This window comes from Cetorhinus maximus, chromosome 21 (genome assembly GCF_964194155.1).
Source record: "Cetorhinus maximus chromosome 21, sCetMax3.hap1.1, whole genome shotgun sequence".
NCBI classification, from domain to species: Eukaryota; Metazoa; Chordata; class Chondrichthyes; order Lamniformes; family Cetorhinidae; genus Cetorhinus; species Cetorhinus maximus.
The window spans coordinates 79,934,545-79,958,546 of record NC_135899.1 but is presented as its reverse complement, the minus strand read 5'-3'; the positions used below and the strand labels follow the sequence as shown (position 1 = coordinate 79,958,546).

Below are 24,002 nucleotides of genomic sequence, written 5' to 3'. Positions count from 1 at the left end.
ACTTTTGCTTCCTGAAATCATCTATAATCTAGCTCTAATTTTAACCTTGTTCTGGATTCTCCTAGTAGAGATGTTGTTTTAGCTGTTAAAACTCCAGAAGTACCCACTACTTGTGGAACTTTGGGCTAGCACACAGAACATGAGTCTTGAGGCATGTCCCCTTCACCCAGGATTCTTGCCTGCAGTGAGCATGCAAGGTCTTTTCAGGAGAGGGAGGAAAGCAAAGCTCGCTGTTGGAGAGCAGGAGTGAGGCTCAACATTTGGGGAAGGGAGAGCTTGATTTTGTGGGGAGGGGTTGGGGTGAATGGGGCTCAGAGTTGGGCGAGGGGAGAGCAGGGCTCAGTGTCAGGGCAGGGAAGAGCAAGGCCTGCTTTTGGAGAGCAGGGATTAATGTTGGGAAGGGGTCTTGGCATCAGGGGAGAGGGGCTCTATCTTGGGGAAGGAAGGGGTTTTCAGTGTCAGGGAGGGGGAGAGTGGGGCTCTCCGTGGGTCTTGGTGTCTGTGGAATGGGAGAGTAGGATCCATGTTGGGGAGATGGTTCTTGCTATCAGGAGGAGGAAATGAGGCTCCACATCGAGAGAGGAAATCTCAGTCAGGGTAGTGGGGCTCTTTGTTGGGCGAGGGGTTCTCAGAGTGAGGGGGAGTGGAGCTCCACGTGGGGTGTTGGGGAGGGGAGAGTTGGTCTCGGTGTTGGAGGAGATCTTGGTTTCAGGAGAAGGGGACTGGGATCTGTCTTGGGGTGGTAGGTTTTAGGGCTCAGTGTGGGAGAGGATAGTGGGGTTCTATGTTGGGCGAGAGGAGTGGTTCTCAGTGGAGGATAGTGGGATTTGGCATTGAGGAAGTGGGGGGGGGGTCGGTGCTGGTAGAATAGGACTCAGTATTGGGCGAGAAGGGCTTGGTGCGGGAGAGGGGGTCAGTATTGGTAGAGTGGGGCTTGGTGTTGGGATCTCAGTGTTGGAGAAGGTTTCGGTCCTGGAGGCGGTCTGTTGGTGGAGTGGGGCTCAGTGTTGGAGCTCAATGTCAGGGGAGTGGGTCTTGGTGTTGGGGGTAGAGAAACCCCCCCCCACCGTCTGATTGAAGGGAGATGAAACCCCATCCTGGCCCCTCCCCCCAGGCCGGGCTCCGCTCCCCTCCCCCTCCCGCTCCGCTCCGGGTTTTGCCGCCGCCCCCCACACAACATGGCTAGTAGTTCTGTCAGACCGCGTGTTGCGCTGGGCCCGAGGCTCCGTTAGACGGGCTCGGGCTGCCGTGCTCACCCACACCCAGCCATGCGGAGCGGCAGCGCCACCGACAACGGCACCGGCAGTGCGGCCGTCTGAGCGCCACCGCCCAAAGCAAGCCAGGGGAGCCGAGAGTCAGCGAGCCGAGCGGCCGGGTGGGGACAGCGAGCAAGCCTAGCGGCCGAGAGTGGGAGCGGGGGTCGGGGCCGCCGGGCCGGGCCGAGCTGAGCCGGGCACGGAAGGGAACGACCCACCGAAAGCGAGCGAGGCGGGGGGATCGCGCGGGGCGGCGGGCAGCGATGGCCGCTCCGGTCAGCGCCCTCAGAGACACCGATATGAGCCAGGCCAAGGCGGGCGAGCTGGCGGCGCTGAAGCCGGGGACTGGGCCTGGTCCCACCGCCGAGCAGGAGCACCATTTGCCGGGCAATGGTTCGGAGCCCGGTGCCGCTGCCAGGGAGACCTTCAGCAACCACCGGCTGAGCGCGGGGCCGGCGGAACACAGCGACGAGGACAGCGGCCACCCGCCGCACGGCGAGCCGGACGGGGCCTCCTCCTCGGAGCAGAGTAACGGCGGAGCGGGGTCCGGGGAGCCCGAAACCGGCCGGGCCACCGCAGCTAGCCTGGCCCTCCTGAGCGGTGACCAGAGATTCGATCATTCCAACAACAGCGGCGGAGGCGGCGCCGGGCCCATGGCCAACGCGAACCCGGGGCCCAGCCCCGGCCCAGGCGCCGTGCCGCCTACCGGCTACGGTTATAACCATTACCGGGGCCCGTTCCACCAACATGGCGGACAACAAAGCCCCGGCATGGGGGCAGCGCTACAACCCGGCGGCCTCGACTCCTTCCAGCCCAACTCTCACGAGGCCTTCGCCGGCCACTACAACAACTACACCACGGCTTATCCGGCGGCCCGCAGCGGCTACATCAACCAAGGCTACGGCCTCAACTCGCCGCGGGCCGGGGCGGTTGGGCCTAAAGCCTCGGCCTCGGGTATGGTCGCTACTTTCCAGCGCTTCGGTGGGCAGCAGCAGCAGTCGACGCCGGGCCCTGGTCTCCAGCAGCATCAACAGCCCCAGACGGCCTCCAGCACCCCAACCCTGAACCAGCTGCTCACCTCCCCGAGCGGGGCCCGGGCCTTCACTAACTATAACCAGGCCCACCAGGACTACAATAGCAGCCAGGAGCTGGCCAAGGGAGGCGAGCTGGGAGCACAGTACCCCAGCCCGGGCTGGGCAGCAGCGCAACAAAGGAGCCACCATCCGCCCATCAGCCCTGGCAGTGCCCAGGACTCAGGTAAAAATACTAACTAGTAGTAAACTAGAGTAACCAGGGACGGAGAGTGGCAGTGTTAGTTAATGTTTGGTCTTGTGTATTTATATGTGTGGCGCGGAGGGGGGAGACCCGGCCGTGCTTGTGCTTCTCTCTCAGTACAAAGAATCAGCTCTAAAATGGCCGGCTTTGTGCGAGCGGAGCAGCAACTCTAGGTATAAATTATGTAAAGTGAGGCCCAACCCCGAGGAACCCCCCTCCCACCCCGCCACCCCCACATTCCCTCCACCGCCTAGCACTTAGCCCTACTCCTCCTTCCCCCTGCCCCCCTACTCCTCCTTCCCCCTGCCCCCCTACTCCTCCTTCCCCCTGCCCCCCTACTCCTCCTTCCCCCTGCCCCCCTACTCCTCCTTCCCCCTGCCCCCCTACTCCTCCTTCCCCCTGCCCCCCTACTCCTCCTTCCCCCTGCCCCCCTACTCCTCCTTCCCCCCTACTCCTCCTTCCCCCCTACTCCTCCTTCCCCCCTACTCCTCCTTCCCCCCTACTCCTCCTTCCCCCTGCCCCCCACTCCTCCTTCCCCCTGCTCCCTACTCCTTCCCCCTGCTCCCTACTCCTCCTTCCCCCTGCCCCCTACTCCTCCTTTCCCCTGCCCCCTACTCCTCCTTTCCCCTGCCCCACTACTCCTCCTCCCCCCTGCCCCCCTACTTCTCCTTCCCCCTGCCCCCCTACTCCTCCTTCCCCCTGCCCCCCTACTCCTCCTTCCCCCTGCCCCCCTACTCCTCCTTCCCACTGCCCCCCTACTCCTCCTTCCCCCCTACTCCTCCTTCCCCCTGCCCCCCACTCCTCCTTCCCCCTGCCCCCCACTCCTCCTTCCCCCTGCCCCCCACTCCTCCTTCCCCCTGCCCCCTACTCCTCCTTCCCCCTGCTCCCTACTCCTTCCCCCTGCTCCCTACTCCTCCTTCCCCCTGCCCCCTACTCCTCCTTTCCCCTGCCCCACTACTCCTCCTCCCCCTGCCCCCCTACTTCTCCTTCCCCCTGCCCCCCTACTCCTCCTTCCCCTGCCCCCCTACTCCTCCTTCCCCCTGCCCCCCTACTCCTCCTTCCCCCTGCCCCCCTACTCCTCCTTCCCCCTGCCCCCCTACTCCTCCTTCCCCCTGCCCCCCTACTCCTCCTTCCCCCTGCCCCCCTACTCCTCCTTCCCCCTGCCCCCCTACTCCTCCTTCCCCCTGCCCCCCTACTCCTCCTTCCCCCTGCCCCCCTACTCCTCCTTCCCCCTGCCCCCCTACTCCTCCTTCCCCCTGCCCCCCTACTCCTCCTTCCCCCTGCCCCCCTACTCCTCCTTCCCCCTGCCCCCCTACTCCTCCTTCCCCCTGTCCCCTACTTCTCCTTCCCCCTGCCCCCCTACTCCTCCTTCCCCCTGCCCCCCTACTCCTCCTACCCCCTGCCCCCCTACTCCTCCTTCCCCCTGCTCCCCTACTCCTCCTTCTCCCTGCCCCCTAATCCTCCTTCTCCCTGCCCCCTAATCCTCCTTCCCACTGCCCCCCTACTCCTCCTTCCCCCTACTCCTCCTTCCCCCTACGACCTACTCCTCCTTCCCCCTGCCCCCTACTCCTCCTTCCCCCTGCCCCCTACTCCTCCTTCCCCCTGCCCCCTACTCCTCCTACGCCCTGCCCCCCTACCCCCAGCCCCCCTTGCCCCTACCCAGTGCCCCCCGTCCCCCCTGCTCCCAACCCCCTGCTCCCCTTCCCCCATCCCCCTAGCCCCTGCTCTCTCCCACCTACCCCCATCCCCCTCCTGAACCCTCTACACACCTACCACCCCACCCTCTCCCAATCCCTGCCAACACGCCCCTCTTCCCATCTGCCCCCACTAGTCCCAGCCCTCCCCCTTGCCCCTCCCAGCCCCTTTCCTACGCCCCACCCCATAACCCCGTCTCGCCCCTTGCTCTGTCGCTTCGTTGCCCCCTTGCTCCTGTCGCTTCGTTGCCCCCTTGCTCCTGTCGCTCCGTTGTCCCCCTTGCTCCCGTCGCTCCGTTTCCCCCCGTCGCTCCGTTGCCCCCCCTAGCTCCCGTCACCCCGTTGCCCCCTCGCTCCCGTCGCTCCGTTGCCCGACGCCTGTCTCCTCCCCCCGTCTCGCCCCTCCCCCGTCTCGCCCCTCCCCCGTCTCGCCCCTCCCCCCGTCTCGCCCCTCCCCCCGTCTCGCCCCTCCCCCCGTCTCGCCCCTCCCCACGTCTCGCCCCTCCCCACGTCTCGCCCCTCCCCCACGTCTCGCCCCTCCCCCCGTCTCGCCCCTCCCCCCGTCTCGCCCCTCCCCCGTCTCGCCCCTCCCCCCGTCTCGCCCCTCCCCCCGTCTCGCCCCTCCCCCCGTCTCGCCCCTCCCCCCGTCTCGCCCCTCCCCCGTCTCGCCCCTCCCCCGTCTCGCCCCTCCCCCCGTCTCGCCCCTCCCCCCGTCTCGCCCCTCCCCCGTCTCGCCCCTCCCCCCGTCTCGCCCCTCCCCCCGTCTCGCCCCTCCCCCCGTCTCGCCCCTCCCCCCGTCTCGCCCTCCCCCGTCTCGCCCCTCCCCCCCGTCTCGCCCCTCCCCCCGTCTCGCCCCTCCCCCCGTCTCGCCCCTCCCCCCGTCTCGCCCCTCCCCCCGTCTCGCCCCTCCCCCCGTCTCGCCCCTCCCCCGTCTCGCCCCTCCCCCCGTCTCGCCCCTCCCCCCGTCTCGCCCCTCCCCCCGTCTCGCCCCTCCCCCCGTCTCGCCCCTCCCCCCGTCTCGCCCCTCCCCCCGTCTCGCCCCTCCCCCGTCTCGCCCCTCCCCCCCGTCTCGCCCCTCCCCCCCGTCTCGCCCCTCCCCCCGTCTCGCCCCTCCCCTCGTCTCGCCCCTCCCCCCGCCTCGCCCCTCCCCCCGCCTCGCCCCTCCCCCCGCCTCGCCCCTCCCCCCGCCTCGCCCCTCCCCCCGCCTCGCCCCTCCCCCCCGTCTCGCCCCTCCCCCCCGTCTCGCCCCTCCCCCCCGTCTCGCCCCTCCCCCCCGTCTCGCCCCTCCCCCCCGTCTCGCCCCTCCCCCCCGTCTCGCCCCTCCCTCGGTTCTCTCTCGGTTGCCCTGCTCTCTCCGCTTCCCCCCCCTACATTGCTCCCTCCTCCGTTGCCCCACCTCTCTCCGTTGCCCCCCTCTCTCCGTTGCCCCCCTCTCTCCGTTGCCCCCCTCTCTCCGTTGACCCCCTCTCTCCGTTGACCCCCTCTCTCCGTTGACCCCCCCCCCCCCCGCTCCCCCCCCAGGCTGCGTTGCCCCCCCCAGGCTGCGTTGCCCCCCCCCAGGCTGCGTTGCCCCCCCCAGGCTGCGTTGCCCCCCCCCAGGCTGCGTTGCCCCCCCCAGGCTGCGTTGCCCCCCCCCAGGCTGCGTTGCCCCCCCCAGGCTGCGTTGCCCCCCCCAGGCTGCGTTGCCCCCCCCAGGCTCCGTCGGTCGGCCCCCCCCTCGCTCCGTCGGTCGGCCCCCCCCCTCGCTCCGTCGGTCGGCCCCCCCCTCGCAGCGTCGGTCGGCCCCCCCTCGCAGCGTCGGTCGGCCCCCCCCTCGCTCCGTCGGTCGGCCCTCCCTCGCTCCGTCGGTCGGCCCCCCCCTCGCTCCGCTCACCCTCACTCCGTCGGCCCCTCTCGCTCCCCTTTGCTACGCTGCTCCCCCTCGCTCCGTTGCTCCCCCTCAATCCCCTCCCTATATTGCCCCCCTCGTTCTGTTGCCCCCCTCGCTTTCCCTCACTCCGTTGCCCCCCTCGCCGTCCCTCCGCTCCGTGGCCGTCCCTCCGCTCCGTGGCCGTCCCTTAATTCTTTGCCCCGCCTCTCCTCCCTCGCTTCGTTGCCCCCGCTCCTCGCTCCGTTGCCCCCCTCTGCTCCGTGGCTGTCCCTTGATCCATTGCCCCCGCTCCTCCTCGCTCCGTTGCCCCCCTCCGCTCCGTGGCTGTCCCTCAATCCATTGCCCCCGCTCCTTCTCGCTCCGTTGCCCACCGCTCCCCCTAGCCCCATTGCCCCCCTCGCGCTGTTGCCCCCTTGCTCCCCCTCACCCCGATGCCCCCTCGCCCCGATGCCCCCTCGCCCTGATGTCCCCTCGCCCCAATGCCCACCTCGCCCTGTTGCTCCCCTCGCCCCGTTGCTCCCCTCGCCCCGTTGCTCCCCTCGCCCCGTTGCTCCCCTCGCTCCGTTGCCCCCTCGCTCCGTTGCCCCCTCGCTCCGTTGCCCCCTCGCTCCGTTGCCCTCCTCGCCCCGTTGCCCCCTCGCCTCGTTGCCCCCCCCTCGCTCCCACTCGCCCCGTTGCCCCCCTCACTCCCACTCGCCCCGTTGCCCCCCTCGCTCCCACTCGCCCCGTTGCCCCCCTCGCTCCCACTCGCCCCGTTGCCCCCCTCGCTCCCACTCGCCCCGTTGCCCCCCTCGCTCCCACTCGCCCCGTTGCCCCCCTCGCTCCCACTCGTCCCGTTGCCCCCCTCGCTCCCACTCGCCCCGTTGCCCCCCTCGCTCCCACTCGCCCCGTTGCCCCCCTCGCTCCCACTCGCCCCGTTGCCCCCCTCGCTCCCACTCGCCCCGTTGCCCCCCTCGCTCCCACTCGCCCCGTTGCCCCCCTCGCTCCCACTCGCCCCGTTGCCCCCCTCGCTCCCACTCGCCCCGTTGCCCCCTCGCTCCCACTCGCCCCGTTGCCCCCCTCGCTCCCACTCGCCCCGTTGCCCCCCCTCGCTCCCACTCGCCCCGTTGCCCCCCTCGCTCCCACTCGCCCCGTTGCCCCCCTCGCTCCCACTCGCCCCGTTGCCCCCCTCGCTCCCACTCGCCCCGTTGCCCCCCTCGCTCCCACTCGCCCCGTTGCCCCCTCGCTCCCCCTCGCCCCGTTGCCCCCCTCGCCCCGTTGCCCCCCTCGCTCCCCCTCGCCCCGTTGCCCCCCTCGCTCCCCCTCGCCCCGTTGCCCCCTCGCTCCCCCTCGCCCCGTTGCCCCCCTCGCTCCCCCTCGCCCCGTTGCCCCCCTCGCTCCCCCTCGCCCCGTTGCCCCCCTCGCTCCCCCTCGCCCCGTTGCCCCCCTCGCTCCCCCTCGCCCCGTTGCCCCCCTCGCTCCCCCTCGCCCCGTTGCCCCCTCGCTCCCCTCGCCCCGTTGCCCCCCTCGCTCCCACTCGCCCCGTTGCCCCCTCCCTCCCACTCGCCCTGTTGCCCCCTCGCTCCCCATCGCCCCCTTGCCCCCCTCGCTCCCCCTCACCCCGTGGTCCCCCTCGCCCCATTGCCCCCTCGCTCCCCCCTCGCCCCGTTGCCCCCTCGCCCCGTTGCCCCCCTCGCCCCGTTGCCCCCCTCGCCCCGTTGCCCCCCTCGCCCCGTTTCCCCCCTCGCCCCGTTTCCCCCCTCGCCCCGTTTCCCCCCTCGCCCCGTTGCCCCCTCGCCCCGTTGCCCCCTCGCCCCGTTGCCCCCTCGCCCCGTTGCCCCCCTCGCCCCGTTGCCCCCTCGCCCCGTTGCCCCCCTCGCCCCGTTGCCCCCTCGCCCCGTTGCCCCCTCGCCCCGTTGCCCCCCTCGCCCCATTGCCCCCCTCGCCCCCTCGCCCCGTTGCCCCCTCGGTCCCTCGCCCCTCGGTCCCTCGCCCCCTCGGTCCCTCGCTCCCCCTCGGTCCCCCTTCGCTCCCTCGCTCCCCCTCGGTCCCCCCTTGCTCCCTCGTTTCCCCCCTCGCTTCCCCCCGGTCCCCCCTCGGTCCCCCCTCGCAACCCCTCGGTCCCCCCTCGCAACCCCTCGGTCCCCCCTCGCAACCCCTCGGTCCCCCCTCGCAACCCCTCGGTCCCCCCTCGCAACCCCTCGGTCCCCCCTCGCAACCCCTCGGTCCCCCCTCGCTCCCCCCCCCAACCTTGGTCCCCCCTCGCTCCCCCCGGGTTCCCCCTCGCTTCTCCCCCCCCCCGGTCCCCCCTCGTTTCCTCCTGGTCCCCCCCTCGGCCCCCCCTTGCTCCCCTTCATTCCCCCTTTGCTCCCTTTCTCCCCCTCGGTCCTCCCTTGCTCCCCCTCGGTCCCCCTTTGCTCCCTTGCTCCCCCTCATTTCATGGCCCCATCCTCCTCCCCCTCGCTTAGTGGCCCCCTTCCCCCCCCCTCACCCTGTGGTCCCCCCCCCCCCGCTCTGTGGCCCCCTTCCTCCCCCCCCCCTCGCTCCGTGGCTCCCATCCTCCTCCCCCACCTCGCTCCATTGCCCCCTTCCTCGTCCTCCCTCCATTGCTCCCCTCGCTCCATTGACACCCCTCCTCCCCCCCCGCTTCATGGCCCCCTTGCTCCTCCTCCCTCCGTTGACCCCCCTCCTCCCCCCTCACTCCGTTGACCCAACTCCTCCCCCCCCATAGCTCCTCTTTCCCCTCTCCCTCCCTTTCATCCTCCTGCTCCCGTTCCTCCTCCAGCATTGCACGCTTTTCATTGAAAACTATCTGCTTGCAAACAAAGGTATATCTATAAAGGATTGAGTGAGTTCAGTGGTGCAAAACTGGCAGTCCGAGTGGTGGGATTGACTGCTCTTTGTTTTAGAAGTCCGATCCCAGTTAGTTTCCCCCTTTTTTACGTATGTGCTCAGTAACTACTTGCTGCTTTTGTTTGATTGTTTTAACGCTGTGTGATGCACCTCTGCTGTCTTTCCCACCTCACTGTTTGTTTCCTTGGTTCCCCCCCCACCCCGCCCCGCCCACACACACCCCCAATCCACACCCCATGTTGTTTATCTCCTCTTCACTGCCTTGTGTGCAACCTTGAGCTGGCTCTCTTTGCCAGTACTAGCCGGTAGTAAAGCTGGTGATTTGAGTAAGTGCAGATTGCATGGGTTTGGGATTTGAATTATGGAGGTAAAATCCTTCTGTCAAAGCCAGAAGACAGTTGGTCTTAGGGTGACATGCTATCTGTAATCTGATTGGCTCCTCAGCTGCTGCTTCTGGCCATTTATAATTGCCTCTGATGTAATGGCAAAACAACCTGATTAGCTCATAAACTGGAATATGGTTCATGTTACTCCAGTGTGTGCAAGGGAGGGGGAAAAATAAATACAGGTAATGGCCATTGTTTCATAGGCTTAGCTTGGGGAGGGCAAAAGATGCTGTGGAAACAGCTCCTGACCTTGAAATGCTGAGCAGCTGACTGCACAGGGACAGCACCACAAACAATACAGGCCGTGTTAGTGTGCACAGCTCCATTGTGTGATGGCAGGGAGCTTATGGGGGTCCTACACTCTTAGCACTGACCTTGGGCTGCAATTTCATAAAATATATCCCACAGAACAGAACAAAACCTGGTCCCTTTTTAAAGGCGGGTTGAACACATTAGATCCCAAAGCACTGTTTCAAATAATTTAGCTGATTGCTCGAAAAAGGATGATCTGTAGTAAAGCATTCTACCTGGTTATCTATTCCTCCAAGTGCCATGTGTGTATTATAAATAAGGGATTGTAGATGTACAATTTGATGCCAGAGTTCTGCCAAATGAAACTACTCTTTGTTAGGGTAGGCCATGGTAACAATCTTGCATTCCAGGTGACAAGTTGCATCTTCAGAATCCGTTTTTAAAGTTAAAGTGGCTTCTTTAAATTTAGAGCTTTGCTTTCAACCCTTGCTTTTAATGATGCTGCCGATTTTTCTGTAAATTAGATTCTGATTTAAAAAGAATTGTAGAAGCCTTTGTTGTAGAACTCTCTATGTGGAATCCTGGGTCAGGATTTGGCACCTGTTGCTGGCAGTGGAGGGAGGGGGCTTGCTGTTTAATTTGAAAGATTTGGAACTATTGTTTAAGGTGCAGGCAGTCAATTACATTCAGCCCTCTCTTGTATGTGATCCCATGCACAAATTCAGTTGCTCTTTCTAACATGCAGGAGCTGTGGTTGCAGTGGAGTTGGCCACGTATTAGCTTATAAAGTTTGGTTGTGCTGAGTGCTGGGGCTGATGCACAGAAATCAATCTTTTAGTTGGTGTAAGATTTGAAGGTTCAAGTAAAGACACAGTTGGTGAGTTTTGCTAGGCCTTGCATCACAGTTACGTCCTGTACTAGACATGGTATATCAGAACTGGTGTCAGACCCAGTCTGTCAGAAACGCAGCCATGTTCGGTATCTGGTATATTAGAACTGGGGTCACGTCCAGCATCGGACTCTGTATCAGAAACACATTTAGTGCTAGAGCTGGTATTTTGGAACAGGGGTCACATTCCGGGCCAGACCTGAAATTAGAACCAGAGTCATACAGTGCCAGACCTGGTATATCTATGAAAAGTAAATTGTGACACCAGTCAGAACCAGTGCTTCCAGGTGGAGTAAGGCGACCCATTCCAATATTTCTTTGAATTACTGATTGGGTTATTGGGGACCATCAGAAAGTTATGAAAGTTTTTGTCTCCCATTGAATGGCAGCTAAGGGTGAATTTTGTTATTTCAATTTAATGAAGAGGAAGGCTGCTTCATTAGGGAATTGAAAGTAATTTTGATAAAATGCTGGTCCTATTGTCAATGCTGAGAACTCATTGCAAAGTGTTGCTGAGTAACATTTTGAAATTCTATTATATTTTTTTGTACCTGACACAAATATTATACCCGCAGTGGGAAATATTGGTATTTTAAAGAGAATATTGTTTGGGATTATCATGAGGTTGGAATAAGGAATCTTTTTTCCCCAAAAATTCTTAATCAGTGCAGAACTGGGACGGAACCTAGGACTTTCTGGGTTCCTGCCTGCACAGGACACTTGGTCGACGTAATGTACCAACCTGGACCACCTTTATTATTTCTATGATGAGGTCAGACTGGCAAGGCCAATTTATGGGAAGGATGGTCCTCTGGAAGTGATTGTACAAAAAATGACTATCTGAGACTGTAGGGGGTGGAGTGGTGTTGTAGGGGGTCTAGAAAAATTTGTACTAAAACTGGTTTGAGGTGAGGGAGTGAACAGTTAGAGTTGAGGACAGCTTCTCAAAGTGGTTTGAAATTGGTGGCAGTGTCCCACAGAGTTCTTTCTGGGACTGCTTCTGTTCACTGTATGCACTGGTATATTTGGATTTGGAGGGAATAATTTTCAAATTTGCAGGCAATATTGGAAGCACAGGAAATAGTTTTGAGGAGCAAGCAAAATTAAGGGTGTATTAATAAGATGGTGGAATGGGTGAAAATGGCAGATAGAATTCAACATTGAGTTGGTAAATTTTGTTAAAAGGTAGTTTGTATAGGAGAAAGTCAGATGATGTGGAAGAGTAGATGAATTTGTGGTTCCCTGTTCCACAAAGCAATAATGGTAGCATCTCAAGCACATAAGGTCATTAAACAAGCCAATGACGCACTGGGTTTTATGGCAACAGGCATGGAATATGAAAAATGAAATGTGACGAACAATCTTTATAAAACCTTTGTAAGACCACACTTGGAGCACAGTGTGCAGCTTTAGATTCTACACTCCAGGAAGAATGCTGAGATGTTAGTGAATTTAGCACTGATTCACCAGGATGCTGCCTGGTACGAGGAGATACAAATATGAAGAAAGATTGAAAAATTGGAGTTGTTTTTTGTTAGAAGAGAAGTTGAAGGGAGATTTGAAGGAGATGTTTAAAATTATGAATGATGGAGTGGAGTAGATGGAAGCAAACAGATTCCAGAGGCTAGGATTCTAGAACGTTGAATAGGAGAGATTTAGAACATAGTGCTGGAGCGAATTCTTTACGATGAGGATTGTGAGGTTGTGACATGTACAGAGTTGGTGTTTGCAGCACCATGTCAACATTTAAGAGTAGGTTTGATTGCTGGTTGAAGGAAAGGGGAATGAAGGGATATGGGAACAGGATGCACACATGGGATCAGGATGCTGACCATGAGGATAAACACCATCACATACTGGCTGGGCTGAATGGCCCGTTTCCCTGTTGTAATTTCTATGTAACTGAGTAGCTTTCTAGGTCATTCCTGAGACCATTTAAGTGTTGGCCAGGCTGGCAAGGGATAGTAGTTACCCTTCACTGAAGCACATTTGTGACCATGTTGACTTTGTGCAACAATTTGATCATTTTAGCACAGTTAACCAGTTGGGGAGGGGGGTTTAAACTCTGGATTTCACCACTGTACTAGCATGCAATTATAACTTGTGCAGTCGGAGCTTTCATCCAGAATGTCCCGAGATTTGAATATTGCCATTGACTTGCACCCAGGCTTCTTATACTTTTTGAGTGCGTTTCTAGCCCACCATTTTTGCTGGGACTGAAACAGGAAAAGCTTCCTCACCCACAAATCTAATTATCATTGGTGGGCAAATATCACACAAGAGCCTTGATAAGGTTCTACCAGGGGGTGCTTTAGAAGCTGTTGTGATATTGGAGAGCGAGGTGTTTTGGAGTCTGCATTAATCCTGAGTCTTAAGCTAAGCATTTTGAAATTAATGATTTGGGAAGGATTTCAGTATTTAGATTTGCGATGTTGCACTCTACTCGAGATAATTTTCTGTTATAAGCTTGGGGCCAGGATTTTGAAATTGAATTCAGTTAGAGGGCTGTACTGGAACCCTCTGAAACCGGTCTTGGTATTGTGACCACAGTTGATGTGATGTTGAACTGACCTACTCCCTTGAGGTTTAAGTTGCAGAGGTATTTATCATAGCATAGGTACTGAGGTGAAAACTTCAGCATTTTATAGATCTGGTGACTTGGTCCTTGGCGATGGGTCATATTTTGTCCTGTTTATTTTGATTTCCTTTTCTTCATGTTGATGTTGGTTATTGCAGCACTTTGGTTGTTGAGTGGGTGTCCTGGCCTTGATGGTCCATTTAACTGCAGCCCCTGGCCCTGTGCAGTCAACAAACTCTGGCACCATGGCTCACAGACCGAGGTGTTCCTATGTGCTTCCACTTGCTGGCTTGTCTATTTCACTTCTATGTTAAATGTTCAGAAAGGGCTTGTTGCCTCATTGGATAAATCCACAGTGGGAATGTCAGGATTTTTTAGTGTTGGCAATATGAGCTGTATGCAATGTAATAGGAAAGTTGGTTTTAACATTTACGGCTTGCAAGTGTCCATGTCAAGCACTTAACAGAGCCCACAGAAATAAAAATTTGGAAGTTTGCCTTTAAACTTTTAAACTGAGACCATTTCACTGCTGCAAATATTCACCTCAGTGCCAGGTAAAGTTTGGCAGAGTGGACGTGGACTTATTGTTTCATATTCTGCAATCCAATCGCAAGTTCATATCACAGTGCTGACTGAAGTTTACATTTGGGGCCTACTCAGGTGTTTGGCTCAGTTGGTGCAGGGCACTTCACAAAGAAACATTTTTCATGTTTTTGGTGTTTCTTATGGATCCAGCAGTGAGAACAATTTAGGTATGTGAGGTTCGTGGATACATTATGTGAAGAGAGACTATTGAAGGAGAATGGAAGTGAAGGAATGAGCATGATGGATGACATATGTGGTTCTGTCACTCGTGGTCTTTATGTTTTCCTCTATCTCCTGTTCTGATCCAGCTGAGGTTACCGCTGGACAAGCCTGATCCTAGAGTGGAACTCAGCTTGATAGATCCTGACTTTTATTTGTTTGTTTCGATACATGGAGAGTAGCTACAGAGCAGAGTCACAGGAGTCAGCTGATGAACTTTTAACAAAAGAATTAAATGCTTATTCAACAAGAAAAAATGAACCATATTACAATACTCCACCCATAATCACAACTATATCTTTACAGATATATACAGATTTGTAAGGATAACACAAGTTACAAAAGCTATCTTATACTTTAATGTCCACAGTAAGAACACAGTCCATGTAAAACAATAGGCACCCTGTGGTCAGACACACCACACTTTGAAACCAAGTGACAGATGCCACCTTAACCAGATGCTATGAATCTCTCCTCAACTCCGCCCAGGCACTTGTCACACTGTGAGCCAACTGGTCTCTGCACTCTGCCTTTCACACGAGGGTTTCCAATCTCCAAGACTTCACCTTGGAATCTTTTCCCAAACCGACGTTTTCTTTCAGGTGCCTTCTGCAAGGGTTCACCTCCAGGGTTTCGAACTTTCCTGATGTTCCTCTTCCCTGGGACACCACATGCATTCAATCTGTTTTCTACGCACATGCACTCAACAACTCAGCTGTCAACAGTACCACTAGTGCTTCACATGCCCATAGCAAAGTGTTACAGACCTGCAGTTGTCTCTTTGGAATTTCTTGCCTCTTGCTATTCTCATTTTAAATATGCTTTCCGCAGCTTTTGTCTCTTTAAATTTGCTTTCTGCAGCTTTTGTCTTTTTAAATCTGAAACTTGGAGCCTTTCGCTCTGCCCCTCATTCTTAACTTCACTTCACAGGACCTTTTCCAGGTTCCTGTTCTTCCTTTGACTAGAAGGTCTACTTTAGATTTTCCCCTCTTCCAATCCCCTGGATCTTGGGATTTTCCTTAGCTTGGGACTGGCTTTTTGGCCCCATTGCTCCAGCCTCTCCTGGCAGCAACTTCAAAACCAGCTGAACTCCAAAACAAAACTGCTGTTTCTCTTCTTGCATGCCTATGGGAGGGACTGGCCTCCCTATTGCTAGGCAACAGCCCAACTCTTCTACCCTTGTACGTTTACCTTCTCTTTAGGAGTCATAAAGCTCCTCATTAGAAATGCAAGCACTTTTAAAGTGAAACTAAAACTCCATTTAAGCTTTCTTAACACAGATACAGGAACACAAATCAAACTGAAACTTTAAAGCTAAAACTCATTCCTAACACCTGCAGATGCCAGTATAACTTATTTAAGCTATCTCTATTTCCTAACACTCCTTTAGAGGAGGGGAACAATCTTTGGTATTGTTACCTAGGAGTTCTTTCATGAAGACACAGAACACAAGGGTGTGGGCACTCCCATTTCTTGGGTACCTCATCTAAGTGGCCATTAATGTTGAAACCTGGCCGGTGTGTGTCAGTGGGCTGCTCACCTTTGGTAGGAGTGATTGGCTACTATCTACTGGCTACTATTTATGCTGGAACGGTATAAAAACTGGATAGGCCACAGCTAGAGTATTGCGTGCAGTTCTGGAATCCGCATTCTCGGAAGGATGTGATTGTACTTAGAGAGAGTGCAGAGGAGATTTACCAGGATGTTGCCTGGGCTGGAGAGTTTTAGTTATGAGGAGAGATTGGATAGATTAGGGTTATTTTCCCTGGAGCAGAGGAGATTGAGGGGGTACATGATTGAGGTGTATAAAATTGAGGGGCATAGATATGGTGGACAGGAAGGAATTTTTCCCCTTGATAGAGGGATCAATAACTGGGGAGCATAGATTTTAAGTAAAGGGCATGAGGTTTAGAGGGGATGTGAGGAAGAATTTTTTCACCCAGAGGGTGGTGGGAATCTGGAACTCTGCCTGAAAGGGCGGTTGAGGCAGAAACCCTCATAACATTTAAGAAGTATTTGGATGTGCACTTGCGATGCATAGCATACAAGCCAAGGGCCTAGTGCTGGAAAATGGGATTAGAATAGTTAGGTACTTGTTTGACCGGCACAGACTCGATGGGCGGAAGGGCCTTTTTCTGTGCTGTAGACCTGTATGACTCTATGACTCTACTGCTGTTAGCCCCACCCATCCCCTAGTCATAGAGCAAGGTGGTTTGCCATTATTGTTTTGTTTGAAGTGCAGCTGCCCAGGATAAGTCAACCAAGTTCCTGTTGCTGGAAAGTGTATCTATAATCGACTCAGTTCAGCATTTTTACTTGAATGAAAAATATTATCCTATAGTTGAAATTAATCTGGTTTTGCATGATATTGACTTGAATTAATAAGATAAATGCATATGTATGTTGGATGAGGACAGAACCAGGTTTGACTCCTGACTGCCCCTAGCTGCTGGAGGAAATCACTACTCCCATCCCTCCATATCTTATTCCAGTGACACACAGGATGGTGGGGTGAGGAAGTTGCTGGGGATTGTAGGCTGCCCGAAAAAGAACCCATAAATTCTTGGAAGAAAGACTTGGATTTATATAGCTACTTTCACAACCTCAATGCCCCAAAGCATTTCACAGACAATAGGAGACTTTTGAATGGTAGCCATTGTTGTATTATAGGAAACGCAGCAGCCAATTTGCACTTGGCAAGCTCTCTCAAACAGCAATGCGATAACCAGATAATCTGTTTTTGAGATGTTGATTGAAGAATAAATATTAGCCAGGGATAACTCCTCTTTTCTTCAAAATAGCACCATAGGTTGCTGTGCATCCACCAGAGAATGCAGACGGGGCTTTGGTCTAACGTCTCATCCGAAAGATAGCATATTCGACAGTGTAGTACAGATGTAAACTTCGCTATAATCTGTATGGCCATGGATCAGTGGATTGTCAACTGTTCTCTATGTGGCTGGAGGATAAGATTTGCACAGGCTTGGTTAGAAAATGAATTGCGTGTTCTGTCAGCCTGTAGTTGTTAATTCTGAGAGTTCCTGAATTTGCATCAAAGCCCCTTCTCACCAGTAAGTGTCTGAAGCTGTAAAGTTTGTTCTCAGTTTTGACACTGAGCAGCTTAATGTTCTTCTGCAGTTTGCACTGAAGACTGAATATTGATGAGAAACTTGGGTCCTGAGAAACAACGCTGCTCCTGTCAGCGAAATTGCTTGCTTTGAGGAGTTTCAAACTCTTCCTTCTGTAATCGCCAGTTACCAGAGCTCATATCCCCCTCACTTTGCTGACTTCAAAATGGGGAAAATAATTTTATGGCTGCATAAGTCAAATGTTGAGAGTTCTTACCCCTGCTCTCTAGTGCTGATGGAAGTGCTGGACAAGGTTTGCAGCTTAAACTAAATGTTACATCATAGGGTCACTGCTTTGTGGAAGCTGTATAAAATCAAATTGCAATATTATTGCTTGGGCTATAGCCCTACCCTGCCTCTGTCTCCGCTCATCTCCTGCTGAAACCCTTGCCAGTGCCTTTGTTATCTTCAGACTCAATTACTTCAATTCTCTCTTAATTGATCAACCCTTACACCCTCTATGAGCTTGCTCATCCAAAGTTCTGCTGTCCCTATCCTGACTTGCAACCTGTTCGTCCCATCATGCTTTTCTTGTTGACATACATTGGCTCCCAGCCTGGCAATTCCTCAATTTTAAAATTCTCTGCCTGGTTTTCAAATCTCACCATGGCCTCGTCCTTCCCTATCTCAAACCACGTTCAGCCCTACACCCCTCTTAAGATTTCTATACTCCTCCAATTCCAGCCTATTGCCTGTTGTTAATCACTCTGCCTTCAGTTGCCTGGGCCCCAAGCTCTGGAATACCCTCCTGAAATTCCTCCCTGCTCCCCTACCCAACCCTCTTCTTAAAGATTTCCTTAAAACCAATCTTTCTCTGCCCAAATATATGGCTTGGTGACAAGTTTATGCCTGATAACGCCCCTATAGAGCACCTTGGGTGTTTTACCGTGTTAAAGATGTATATAAATGCAAATTATTAAGGACTTGAAAGGTTTTGCTGGTGTTTTGGAGTTCATCATCTCATTCCATCCATTTTTCTATGCAAATCCACAAACCAGAGTACTGTGTGCGGCTAAGAACTTCCAGCAGCAACTGACAGAAATGGGACTTTGCAATGATTTCCATCAATGTTTGTTTATTTCATCGATTATCCCTGTACAGTGATTCAAAACTCCAGAGCTATGCAAGAATACAGCACAAAGCCTTGAGCCAAGCCTGGTTCCATTTGACACTTCCAGTACTTGTAAATACCCAGAAAATTAGATAAGCTTCCTTGCTGGTTTCCTTAGGAATGCAATGAGGTGTTGGCTATTACACTGCAAGTCATAGACGCATAGAATGGTTACAACAGAGAAGGAGACCATTTGACATGTAGAGTTTGTGCTGGCTCCCTGCAAGAATAATTTAGCTAGTCCCACTTGCCTGTCCTTTCCTCGTAGCACTGTAGATTCTTCAGGTGTTTTTCCAATTCCTTTTTGAAAGCCATGATTGAATCTGCTCCCACCCACCTTTCAGGCACTGCATTCCAGATTATAATCACTTTTGCTGCTTTAAAGTTTTTCCTTGTGTTGCCAATCGCCTTAAACCCGTGTCCTCTGGTTCTTGACCCACCAGTGGGAACAACTTCTTCCCGACAAAGTCAGACAAAGTCTGGGGGTTGAATATCTATCAAATCTCCTTTTAGCCTCCTCTTTCTAAGGAGGAAAACCGCAGCTTCTCCAAGCTATCCATGTAACTGAAGTTCCTCAACTCTGGAAACCATTCTCTTAAATCTCTAAAGCTTTCACATCCTTCCCCAGAATTTGGCAAATGTCCAGTTGAGGCTGAACCAGTGTTTTATGAAGGTTCACCATAACTTCTTGCTTTTGCCCTCTGCCTCTGTTTATAAAGCCCAGAAACCCTTATGCTTTTTAACCACTTTCTCAACGTGTTCTTCCACGTTCAACGATTTGTGCATGTGAACCCCGGGTGTCTCTGTTCCTGCATTCCCTTTGTAAACTAAAGGGTACAATTCTACTGTGTCTCCTCATTTCTCTGATCAAAATTTATCACTTCACACTTGATGTAACCCTTCTGAATTATTGGACTAGGATTATTAAAGTCAAACTGTTGGTCCTAATTTTAAAGCTACTTCAAATCTTGCTTTCAGTTTTTACACCTTATTTTAGACCAGTTTATGTTTTAGTTAAGAGGAGAGATAGAGAAACTGGGTCTTGTTTTAATGGAACAAAGAGGGTTAAGAGGAGATCCAATAAAGGGGTTCACAATGATTTGATAAAAATAAATTGGGGAAAAACCCTTCCGTTAGTTAGTGAGTTGGCAACTAGAGGGCGTAAATTTAATATCACCAGAAGAATGAGGGAAGGAACTTTTTTTTCTGAGGAATTGGGAATATGGAATTGTACAGTATACCAAAAACTACTGGAAGCAGAATAGATTGAATGAAATGATTGAATGTTTGAAAAAGTAGAATTAGAAGGGTTTTGGGAAAGGGTTGTTGGGGTTGGGGTGGGGGGGGTGGGGGTGGAGTAGAGATTGGGGTCGGGGGAAGGTTTGCGGGGAACAGGATCAAGTGGGAAGCTCTTTCAGAGAGCTGGTAAATGGGCTACTATGTTATGAAATTAGGAACATAGAAAGAGGAGTAGGCTGTTTAGCCACTTGAGCCATTTGCGATTTAAGAGATTTGGGGCAAAGCCCCATATTAAGTTAATACCTTTGGATAACAAAAGCCTATCAATCTCATATGCAAAATTTACAATTGATTTGGCATTAATTGCCATTTGCAAAGAGAGTTCCAAAGTTTACCATCCTTTTTAGAACGTGCTTCCTACTTTCACTCCTAAAAGGTCTGGCTCTGATTTTTAGATTTATGTCCCTTAGTTCTAGACCTCCTAACTAGCAGAAATAGTTTCTCTATCTACCCTACCTGAATACCTTAAAAACTTTGATCAAATAACCCTAACCTCCTAAACTTCTGGGAATAAAGCCCTTAGTTTGGATAATCTCTCCTCCTTATTTAACCCTTGGAGGTCAGGTATCTAGTAACCTATGCTGCAGTGCCTCCAAGACCAATATATCCTTCCTATGTTGCCCAGAACTGCTCATAGCACTCCAGGTGTGGACCAACCAGGCCTCTTTATAGCTGAAGCATGACTTCTACCCCTCTGTATTCTATTCTGCGATTATTTTTGTTAATCTTGGAGAAGACGGACTTTAATTAACCCCTCCATCGATGCAGTGATTCACACTGTGAATTTTAAAAATTCTTTCATGTGTTATGGGTAACAAAACCGCTATGCCACCATCTCACTGTTTAATTCAGGCAGGAATTAGTAATTTCTCCCCTACGTGTTTCAAATGCAAGAGTTTACAAGTTTTACCAGCAGTTGTGAGGAGTGATTTAACGCCCCCCCCACCCCCAAAATATATATTGTAGATTCGGAGCATCTGGTTTGTTTCACCAGTGGCACTAGATTTTTGTCACTTGGGATGAGTCCCTGGACTGAGGATGGAGGGTGGATGTTATTGACATGGTGAATTCTTGTTTATCGGAGTCTGGGATTTGGGCAGTGAAACGCTTTAAAGTACTCCTTATGCTCTGTTGAGAATAGAACTCCCTCAACAGTGCCCCAACAATGTGACTCACCCCAACTGCACTGGTGTAATACTTCTCCATTTTGCACATAGCCATTCTCTGACTGCTGAGTGAGATTGTCAGAATGCATGCATTTTTGGAACGTGTCTACCAAGCTACAAGTTGAAACTGCAAACTCATTTCATGCAGGACCTGTTTCGCCAGCAAACAGTACAGATTCTCACCCTGCTGACTAGATTTGAACCCATTAGCTAAATCCATTTTCATCCAGACCTCATTTGCAATAAGTGTAATGATGTTGCAGAGTTCAGTCATCCTAATAATTTTCAAAAAATATTTGCTACATCCTGTTGCATTTCAAAATTGTTTGGTTGGTGTCATGTTTTGGCTTTGCAAAGGTGTCTCAGAGTTTCTCTCATAAAATACACAGGAATGAGGTATAGGCCAGAATCTACTTGATGGGGTTGGGTGGTTTATAGGTAAATGAATACTTGAGAGCGAGTTACAGACTGGAATCTAATTGAAGGGTTTGGATGACATAAACACATTGGAAAGATTTTCTGTCTATATGTGAAGCTAGGTGGGATTGCAGCTTTGCAGGCACAGCTTGATTTAAAAAAAAATTGTGGCAATTTTATTCTGCTTTTGGAAGGTCAGTTGTTTGCTGAGGCAGTCCGTTCATAACCAGTAATAAGTGATGAATGAAAGTTCTTGAAGAAAACTGGCACTCATTATATGCTAGTGTACATGTATAAACTCAATTAGTTTTTGGAACCGTTCTGCAGCTTTTACGTTAGCTCTGTTTTACAGCTGCTCTGTTAGCAGTTACATCAAAAAAAGGATTGTGAAAAGCAGGGTGCCATTGACAGCACTCAAAGGTTGGCTTAGGTGTAAATTTGGGATCAGCGAATGTGTTACACAGCTGCAGGTTGATGTGAACTTGAGGGCAGTGCTGACTGGACATCACTGCGTGAAGCAGTGTGGTGAGTGAGCTTGTGTACAGGGCTCCATCTTGTGACTTCACTAGTCTCTGCCAGTCCATCCAGATCTGGATATCTTAGTGTATAGACAACTCTTTGTAAATGGAAGTTTTGCTGTTGCCACCCTTCACATATTAAACTGCTCCTGCACCTCGTGTAAAAATCATTTGTTTTGCTAAATTTGTGGCCACCAGTGTTGTCATCTGCATTGCAACGTGGAAAACTGAAGTAACACTTTTTGAAGTAATGGGGAAAGAGAATATACCTTAAACGGCAAGATTTTAGCTGTGATGATGTACATGGGTTGCTGGATGTGCAGTTATGCAGGCCATTAAAGGGAGAAGCAAAAGTAGATGAAGTCATAAATAAGGCAATTGGGATCCTTGGGTTTTGTATTTGGGTGCACAACAGAAAAACAAAGAAGCAATGTTTGATTTGATCTTAGATTACAAATTGTTCTGGCTCTTTGAAAGAACTATCTAATTATTCCCACTCAAGGCTCTTCCCCCACAGCCCTGCAGACTTTTCCTTTTAAAATATGTAATCCAACTCCCTTTTGTAAGTTATTGAAGCTGCTTCCACCATCCTTTCAGGCTGTGCATTCCTGGTCATTATAACTTGATGCATAGAAAAAATTCTCCTAACCTCCCCTCTGGCTCTTTTGCCAATTACCTTACATCTGTGCCCTTATCTGTGGTTATGGGCCCTTCTAAATTGCGATTAACTCGATTGAATCTTCTCTTCAGTATTTTTGCTCGAGCTATCTCATTTTCACCGGTCTCTCCACATAACTGAAATCGCCCATCCTTTGGTACCATTCCAATACATCTCTGCACCCTGTCCAAGGCCTTGACATCCACACTAAAGTTTAGTGCTCAGAATTGGACGCAGTACTCCAGTTGAGGGCTAACCATTGATTTATAAAGGTTTAGCATAACTTCCTTGCTTTTATACTCTCTTTCTTTATAAAGCCATACTTTATTAACAGCCATCTCAACTTGTCCTGTCACTTTGAAAGATTTCTGACCATGCATTGTCAGGTTTCTCTGTTCCTGCACCCCCTTTAAAATTGTACTAGTTTATAATGCATCATTATTCTACCTTCCAAAGTGCATCGCTTCATACATCTCTACATTAAATTTCATTTGCCATGGAGTCTGCCTATTTCACCAGTCTGTCTGTTTTCATAAAGTTTCTTCCTCACTGTTCACTGCGTTTCTGAATTTCTTGACATCTATAAATTTGAAAGTATGCCCTGTATACCCAAGTCCAGGTCATTAATAATGTGTCTCCAGGCAGGAGAATAAACATACACACTGGGTTGTTGTTGGAATAAAGTCGATAAATTCCTTTGGAAGAATTAAAATGTTCCTTGATAAAGAGGGATGTGAATAAGTATGATGAGTGAACAGGGTAGATCATATGTATAGAAACACTGGAAGATTTGATGAGCTGAGTGGCCGATTCTGGTCTCGAGAGGGTTGAATGTATTCTGAGCTTATCTGTGTCAATGTTTGAATGTTTTAGAGGGCTGATCATAGTTTATTCAAACTCCCCATGGACCACATTCTCATTCTTTTCACCCCATCATTGGAGGCTATGTCTTCAGCCACTTAGGCCCTATGTTCTGGAATTTCATATCTTAAGCCCTGCCTTTTCGTCTTTTTTCCTTTAAGTTTCTCCTTAAGACCTAGCTTTTTTATGGGCTGCATGGACCACTGGGTCCCAATTGAAATTCTTGGATTCCAATTCTGCTTTAACTTTGGTTCTTTATTTAATTTGGTGTGTTTTCATAGCTGAACTGTATCCTGTAGTCCTGTTCATTAACACAAGCACTTGTGGACAGGTGTCACTGGACAGTGATCTGGCATAGGAGGCCTTGCTGACTACTACTCAATGCCTTTTTGAGCCAAAATGCACCTGATAATTGTGCTGCCCTGACTGACTGCGACCTGCTGATTGAGCATAGGCTGTGGATTTAACCTTGATCTTCCTGGTCTGTATGTGTTGTTCTACACTGAGTGGTGCTTTTATCCACTGAGTCATTGAGTAAGTTATCTGCTGTGTTTAGTGCTCAACTTAGATTTTTTACCCCACCCCCCCAGAGATTGATTTCCACTTCATGGGTTTAAATTTTTATTAGGCTTGTGCTCATAAAAGAATCATAGAATGGTCACAGCACAGAAGGCCATTTAGCCTGCTATGTCTGTGCTGGCTCTCAGCAAGAGCAACTCAGCTAGTCCCACTGACTCCCTTTCCCTGTAATCTTGCAAATTTTTTCCATTCAGATAATTATCCAGTTCCCTTTAGAAAACCATGATTGAATTTGGCTCCATCAATCTCAGGCGGGTGCATTCCAGATCCTAGTGACTCACTGAGTAAAAACGTTTTTCCTCATGTCACTTTTGGTTCTTTTGCTATTCAGCATAACCCTGGCTCTTGATTCTTCCACCAATTCTACCACCGCAGATGGTGAACTTTGAATTCAATAAAAAAACCTGGAATTAAAAGTCTAATGACCAT

At 52.4% G+C, this 24,002-nt stretch overlaps 1 protein-coding gene across 1 annotated transcript; it reads left to right on the top strand.

Moving 5' to 3' along the window:
* Window positions 1-1,194: 1,194 nt before the first annotated feature.
* Window positions 1,195-2,530, top strand: LOC144695188 (uncharacterized). The gene has a single exon (XM_078566073.1). The coding sequence runs from the start codon at window positions 1,520-1,522 to the stop codon at window positions 2,528-2,530; it is 1,011 nt and encodes a 336-aa protein (XP_078422199.1). The 5' UTR covers window positions 1,195-1,519.
* Window positions 2,531-24,002: the final 21,472 nt, after the last annotated feature.

Coding starts and splice junctions, on each gene's coding strand:
- LOC144695188 (XM_078566073.1), top strand. CDS start 1,520: ATGGCCGCTCCGGTCAGCGCCCTCAGAGACACCGATATGAGCCAGGCC.